The 7,710-nt window shown below is 49.4% G+C and overlaps 1 protein-coding gene across 1 annotated transcript; it reads left to right on the top strand.

The window, feature by feature from the left end:
- Positions 1-663: 663 nt before the first annotated feature.
- On the top strand, positions 664-2,884 carry LOC123323404 (40-kDa huntingtin-associated protein). The gene is made up of 2 exons (XM_044911857.1): positions 664-2,151; positions 2,527-2,884. The coding sequence occupies exon 1, from the start codon at positions 734-736 to the stop codon at positions 1,871-1,873; it is 1,140 nt and encodes a 379-aa protein (XP_044767792.1). The 5' UTR covers positions 664-733; the 3' UTR covers positions 1,874-2,151; positions 2,527-2,884.
- The last annotated feature ends 4,826 nt before the right edge of the window (positions 2,885-7,710 follow it).

The raw sequence follows: 7,710 nt of genomic DNA, 5'->3' as shown, positions 1-7,710 counted from the left end.
GGGGTCCGGCTCGGGGAGGACAGAGAAGAGCCGTTTCTCTCGGGGACTGTGCAGGGGGTGGCCCTGGGTGGGAGAGGCTGGCTGCGGTGGGGAGGGGGGTGAGGCCGGGGCACAGAAGATCGCCCCCCCCCCCCCCCCCCCCGCCTTCCCCGCATTGGCTCTGAGCACGTCAGAGCCCGGGACGGTCCCGGGAAGGATGGTGTTCCTTGGGCTGGAGCTCAAAGACCATGTGACCGTGGCGTCGGGAAGGGGTGAACACGTGCAATGGCAACCCGGGTGCGGGACGGAGGGGTGGACAGACCTGTTGGCCTGGGCTCTAGTGGGGCAGGGGCTTTGGAAGGTTGAGGACGGACGGGGTGGCTGGCAATCATGAAACGTGCAAACTTGGCTTTAGGGCCACGCGGGATCGCGAGTTGAGCTTTCCTCGGGTTCCGGTTACAGACGCTAGGAGACGCCTGTAGTAGCAACCTGGGTAACCAGGCTGTGTCGCCCGGCAACAGCGGGCACCTGGCCAGGCCCCGCCCCAGGACCCACGATTTCCATAGACAACGGGCGTCCCGCGAGGTCTCCGGCCGCCGATCCCGCGCGTTTGCCTATCCCCCAGGGCACCGGCGCGCGCGGGCTCCGCGAGCGCGCGCGGTCGCGCAGCCAGCCCGAGCCGGCGGGACGCAAGGCACGTCGCGCCCGGGCGCCGCCACGTCCGACGGTCTGCGTCAGCGCGAGGGCGGCGAACATGGCGTCGTCCGCCGCCGGCCTGGGTGGCGGTGCGGGGCCCGGGTCCGAGGCTGGGGATTTCCTGGCCCGCTACCGCCAGGTGTCCAGCAAGCTGAAGAAGCGGTTCCTGCGGAAGCCGAACGTGGCGGAGGCGGGCGAGCAGTTTGGCCAGTTGGGCCGCGAGCTGCGTGCCCAGGAGTGCCTGCCCTACGCGGCCTGGTGCCAGCTGGCGGTGGCGCGCTGCCAGCAGGCGCTCTTCCACGGGCCTGGGGAGGCGCTGGCGCTGACCGAGGCCGCCCGACTCTTCCTGCGGCAGGAGCGCGACGCGCGCCAGCGACTCGTCTGCCCGGCAGCCTACGGGGAGCCGCTGCAAGCCGCGGCCAGCGCTCTGGGCGCCGCCGTGCGCCTGCACCTCGAGTTGGGCCAGCCGGCCGCCGCCGCCGCCCTCTGCCTCGAGCTGGCCGCCGCCCTGCGCGACCTGGGCCAGCCGGCCGCCGCCGCCGGCCACTTCCAGCGCGCCGCGCAGCTGCAGCTGCCGCAGCTGCCCCTGGCCGCGCTGCAGTCTCTTGGCGACGCCGCCTCCTGCCAGCTGCTGGCGCGCGACTACAGCGGTGCCCTGGCGGTCTTCACGCGCATGCAGCGCCTGGCGCGGGAGCACGGCAGCCACCCGGTGCAGCCGCCGCCGCCACTGCCGCCGCCGCCGCCGCCGCCGCCGCCGCCAGGGCAGCAGGTGGGCCCCGGCGCGGCCCCGGCCCTGCCCGCCGCGCTGCTCCCTCCGAGCGCCGGCTCTGCGGCTGGCGCGCCCTCTCCCGCCGCGCTGGGAGCCTTCTCGGATGTGTTGGTCCGCTGCGAGGTGTCCCGCGTGTTGCTGCTGCTGCTACTGCAGCCACCGCCCGCCAAGCTCCTGCCGGAGCATGCCCACACCCTGGAGAAGTACTCCTGGGAGGCTTTCGACAGCCACGGGCAGGAGAGCAGTGGCCAGCTTCCCGAGGAGCTGTTCCTGCTGCTCCAGTCCTTGGTCATGGCCACCCACGAAAAGGACACAGAAGCCGTCAAGTCGCTGCAAGTGGAGATGTGGCCACTGCTGAGTGCTGAGCAGAACCACCTCCTTCACCTCGTTCTGCAAGAAACCGTCTCCCCCTCGGGACAGGGCATCTGATGAATCACCTTAACGAAGTGACTTTTTGCTTGTGACAGAACTTCGTGCACCTCCCCTGGCGTTTGGGGCGGAGGGGGGCGGGCGGCGGAATAAAAGACGTGAATCCTGGCAGTTCTACCTTTGTTTATCTTATTCCTCTTGCCTCCATAGGAACTTAGTTGACCGGAACTTACCTGTATCCCAAAAACTTACTTCCATGACGGTGGGAGGGAAACAGCAGCAACGTGATAGAATCAGTGGAGGACATGGCTCTCTTCCCCAAAACTGCCCACATACAAGTAAGAACCCCCTTTAGCCCTTACCTCTTCTTCCACCCGCTCCCCGCCCCCCACATCTTTGTTGCAAAGCGAGGATTTGATTTTGCACAGCTCTAAGTACTTAAGCTGCATGCTTTTTATCCTGATCTGATTTCTTGGCATAGATCAGTGTCTATCCATGTGACCACCCAAGTTCTCCTTTGTTTCATCCGCCCCGTACACGTTCGTGGGAATGATCTGATTACATACACCATTGTGGCTACAGCCCTAAGTCCATAATAAAGCCATTCTGATGCTCCTAACTTGTGGTTTAGCTTTCCTTCCATCTATAACATGGGAACAGCTTCTCTGCCTATCAGGAAGCAGAGGGTAGAAAAACAGATGGTTGTCTTTCAGGTCCATGATGTATTCACTCATTTGAAACTGACAGCCCAGGACTCAGGCTGTGCCACGCAGTGAAGCTACAGAGATCCTTGGCGTTGTGGACCTTACTCAGCTGCAATGCAAATGTGTCCGGTGCAAGGGAGGGGGCGTGTTCTAATGCAAATGTGTCTGATGTGCCTTGGAATTCACAGTTCTGGTTCTAGGTTCCATTCTGAGAGGTATGCCTCGTCCGCGTGACGACTTTTATTTTGTGGTAGGGAGCTCTCTGCGACTCTTATTTAACTCAAATATGTAAAATCAGCATGGTTCTCTGGTACTGTGCGGTCCTATATATGCTAGACGGTGTCTCTGTTCCCCAAGAGCAGGAGAGCATCCCATTTCAAAATATTACATTTACAGGGCTTTTTGGTCCAAATGTTACATGAAATGTTACGAACTGGGCGTTTTTAAATTCGATTTTACTCTCTTTACGGTTAGGGTTAGGGTTAGTATGCATCCTCTAGGCTGAAGTTGTATACAGTACTGATCTTTTGGGGTGAGATTTAAGGACACGGTTCAGTAGATTTCTGTTTTGCCTTTAGTGTGTGGTGGGGGGGGGTGGGGAGGGGGTGTGTGGAGGGTTGTCACCGTGAGTCAAGTGCCTCAAAATGGGTGGGATTTTTAGGGTCATCTTTACTACCTCTATTAGTAAGCCACCGCCTTACTGTCTTAGGACAAGAATGCTTAGGAGTTATGGAATGTGACTGGTGATAGTATTTGGGTTTGGGTTTAAGGAAAAGCTAGGCCTCTGGTCTAACTCCTTGCTGTGGGGACAGAAAGGGGAGGGATTACCAGAAAGCCTGGTGTTGGGTATATGAGCAGCATTAGAGTACTCCAGAGAAACAAAATGAACAGAATCTATGTATATGTGTGTGTATACTTATATATGTGTGCATATACATACATATACATATGTATGTTTATATCTATGAATAGATTGATTTTAAGTTATTGGTTCACATGATTGTGGAGACTTGAAAAGCCCAAAATCTGCAGGATAGGTCAGCAGCCTGGAGACCCAGAAAAGAGGTGCAGTAGAAGTACAAAGGCAGTTTGCAGGCTTAATGGCTGAATTCCCTCTTCTTCCAAGGGGGTCAGCCTTTTTCTATTAAGGCTTTTAATTGATTGGATGAGACCCATCGACATATAGGGGAGAGGTGTAATCCACTTTACTCAAAGTCCACTGATGAAATGTCAATCTCAACTACAAAATACCCTCACAGAAACATTAACAGTAATGTATGACCAAATGTCTGGGAACAGGGGCGCCTGGGTGGCTCAGTTGGTTAAGCGACTGCCTTCGGTTCGGGTCATGATCCTGGAGTCCCGGGATCGAGTCCCACATCGGGCTCCCTGCTCAGCGGGGGGTCTGCTGCTCCCTCTGACCCTCTTCCCTGTCATGCTCTCTGTCTCTCATCCTCTCTTTCTCTCAAATAAATAAATAAAATCTTTAACAAAAAAAAAAAAAAATGTCTGGGAACAATGGCCTAACCAAGTTGACACAAAATTAACCATTGCAAGTACACCCTTTATCAACTTGGCACCCAGACCCATCTCCTTTATACATTCTTAAATTCCTAATAAAGATAGTAACAAGGTTCTACTTAGACCTAACATGGTGCAACCATCCTGTGTACAACCAAAAACACAATAACCCTTTGCCTGGTAGAAGATGCACAGTCCTTGAGTAATATTTACTCTTCTCCTTGACATCCTGAAACTTAAATACTATGATGTAAAGTTAAGAATACTTAAATACTATGATATAAATTCAGTATACTTTATATTATATGATAGGAGGATAAGAAAGGGAAGAAAACAGATATTTTATGCACACAAACTCACAACCATATTGATAACAAATGAAGGAAAAAATACTCATGTCAATTACAATCTCTGTTTCTGTAACTGATCACATGGTCATAGCTGGTATTCATAATACTGCACAATTACACTTATATGAGGTATCTAAAATAGTCATATTCATAGAATCAGTGCAATGGTAGTTGCCAGGGCCTGAGGGGAGGGCAAAATGGAGAGTCACTAATCAATGTGCATAAAGTTTCAAATAAGCAAGATTAATAAGTTCTAGAGATCTGACATATAACATTGTACCTATAGTCTACAATAATGTATACTAAAAAATGTATTAAGAGAATAGATCTCATTTTAAATGTTATCAAACTAGAATAAAATTTTTAAAAGTGATGCTCTTCAAATATAAAAACAGATCAAAAGTAAAAGGATGTATAAATATATATCATAAAAACAGAAGGCATAGGAAAGCTGGAATGGTTATTTAGATATTAGAAAAATTATAATCATGTTGGAGATTTTAGCATCACTCTCTTAGAAAATTGAAATGTGCTTAACATCTTTCATCATTAGTTAATTGAAAATTAAAACCACAGTGAGGTATCACTATATATCAAGTGGCTAAAACTAACCAGCTGACAACATCAAATGTTAGCAAGAATATGGAACAACTGGGACCCTCACACATAGTGGGAGTATAAAATGGTACAAACACTTTGGAAAACAGTTAAGTGGTTTCTTATAAAGCTAGGTATACACCTAACCTATTACCTAACACTTCCACTTTTAGGAATTATCCATGGGAAATGAAAGCATATTTGTATACAAAATTTTGAACATAAACATTTATGTAGCTATTTTCATAATAATAAAAAACTAAAAACAGGCCAGATATCCATCAACAGTTGAATGTATAAATAAAGTGTAGTTTATCAGTACAGTTAAATAACACTAAATGACGAAAAGGAATGGATCATTGATACACGCGAAAATATGGATGAATCTCAAAAGAGGCTTCACTGAAAGTACTTGTATGTCTGATTCCATTTATTTGAAGTTCTAGAACAGGCAAAACTAATATGTGGTGAGAAAAAATAAGATCAGTGGTTGCCTATAGGAAATGAGGATGAGGCTAATTGGGAAGGGGACTGAAGGAACTTTTGATTTAGTAGTTCAAATCCTTAGTATTTACCCCAGGGAAATAAAAATTTATGTTTATACAAACCCTATTCATAAATGTTTATAGCAGTTTATTCAAAATTTCCAAAACCTAGAAACCAAAATGTCCTACAATATGGAAATGATTAAACAAAATGTGGTATATCCATATAATGGAATAATACTTGCCAATAAAACATAACTATTGATACATTCTAGATGAACAATCTAGATAAACTTCAAAAAGCAATATGTTGAGTGATAGGAGTCAGTTTCAAAGGTGACATACTGGATGAATGTATTTATAAGATGTTCCAGGAAAGGCAGTTCTACAGAGATGGAGAACAGAGCAGTGGTTGTCAGGATTAGGTCTGTGGAAAGGGTTTGACTAATGCTGAGAGTTTACTCCAAAATACTGCTGCTTCAGCTTTCATTTGGTGTGGATAAGCAACATGCAACATGCAGGGGACTTGAGCAGGCACTCGCCTACCCTCAAGTGCATGCCCTAGATGACAACCAGCTGAGTCACAAGTAGGTGTAAGCACCTGATATGACTTTCCCAATCACCCTGGTGTTAAATAGTCACTTCTGCTTCCCAGCTCCTCCCTCTGTGGATCCCTTAGATAGGACTCCCACAGACCTTACCAAAACATGACTCTTTTTTGTTTGTTTTGAATTGGTCAATCCAGCCTTGGCCCGGAAACCCCAGAAATATTTCACCCATGAACCTTAGTAAAGGCATATACTCCAGGTCCTGCTGCCCCCTCTCTGCATGTGCCGTGCCTTAACTTCCCCATGTGGCCCTCCAAACATGCTGTGTACCTCTTCCAGGAGCTATGAGTAATACACCTCTCTGTTTCCCTTTCCCTTTCAATCTTTGTTGAACCTTGGCTCACCATCGGACACCCTTACCCCAGGCTCTTCTTAACAAGTGTTAATTTAACAAAAATGGCAACAACTAAAAAGGGGCGGGAGAACTATACCAGAGACTTTTCTGGGTTGATGGAGCTGTTCCAAGTCCTGAATGTGGTGGTGGATACACATATCTATACAAATGTTAAATTCATAGAACTGGGCTCCAAAAAGGTTGATTTTATTGTATAACATAAAAAATAAAATAAAAAACATAAAAGAAATAATAGTTTCATGGACTGCATACAGTACCAACCCTGTCTTATTAAATTCTTATTTTAGCACAACTATATTTTTATAATTTTAAAATGTATTTTTATATATTATGGATATACACATATGTATGCATATAAAATTTTATGTATTTGATTTCTCTTTAACTCTGCTAATCACTATCTAAAATGGAGGACAGATGTTATGCTCTCATTATAAAAATGAAGAAGTTAAAGTTACAGTAAAACACCAGTACCCTAGCAGGAAAGCAGTAGCCATAAAATTTCATACTAAAAATTCGAACTACATAAGGCATAAAGAAATAACACTAAAAAATGTAGGTCTCACACTCACCCATTACTCTGGCTTTCAGACCCTATGGCCTAGTGCAAGGTACATATGCAAATTATAGTTTCGGGAGGAGGGGAGGCGGGGGCGTGGGGGGAAGCCTTTCCAGTGGCAAAGTTCATATGCAAGAGAGCTGAGGCCAGAGACCTCGCGGGGCGCCCGTTGTCTATGGAAATCGTGGGTCCTGGGGCGGGGCCTGGTCAGGTGCCCGCTGTTGCCGGGCGACACAGCCTGGTTACCCAGGTTGCTACTACAGGCGTCTCCTAGCGTCTGTAACCGGAACCCGAGGAAAGCTCAACTCGCGATCCCGCGTGGCCCTAAAGCCAAGTTTGCACGTTTCATGATTGCCAGCCACCCCGTCCGTCCTCAACCTTCCAAAGCCCCTGCCCCACTAGAGCCCAGGCCAACAGGTCTGTCCACCCCTCCGTCCCGCACCCGGGTTGCCATTGCACGTGTTCACCCCTTCCCGACGCCACGGTCACATGGTCTTTGAGCTCCAGCCCAAGGAACACCATCCTTCCCGGGACCGTCCCGGGCTCTGACGTGCTCAGAGCCAATGCGGGGAAGGCGGGGGGGGGGGGGGGGGGGGCGATCTTCTGTGCCCCGGCCTCACCCCCCTCCCCACCGCAGCCAGCCTCTCCCACCCAGGGCCACCCCCTGCACAGTCCCCGAGAGAAACGGCTCTTCTCTGTCCTCCCCGAGCCGGACCCC

Source organism: Neomonachus schauinslandi, chromosome X, assembly GCF_002201575.2.
Source record: "Neomonachus schauinslandi chromosome X, ASM220157v2, whole genome shotgun sequence".
Lineage (NCBI taxonomy): Eukaryota > Metazoa > Chordata > Mammalia > Carnivora > Phocidae > Neomonachus > Neomonachus schauinslandi.
This window is presented reverse-complemented; position numbering and strand designations above follow the sequence as displayed.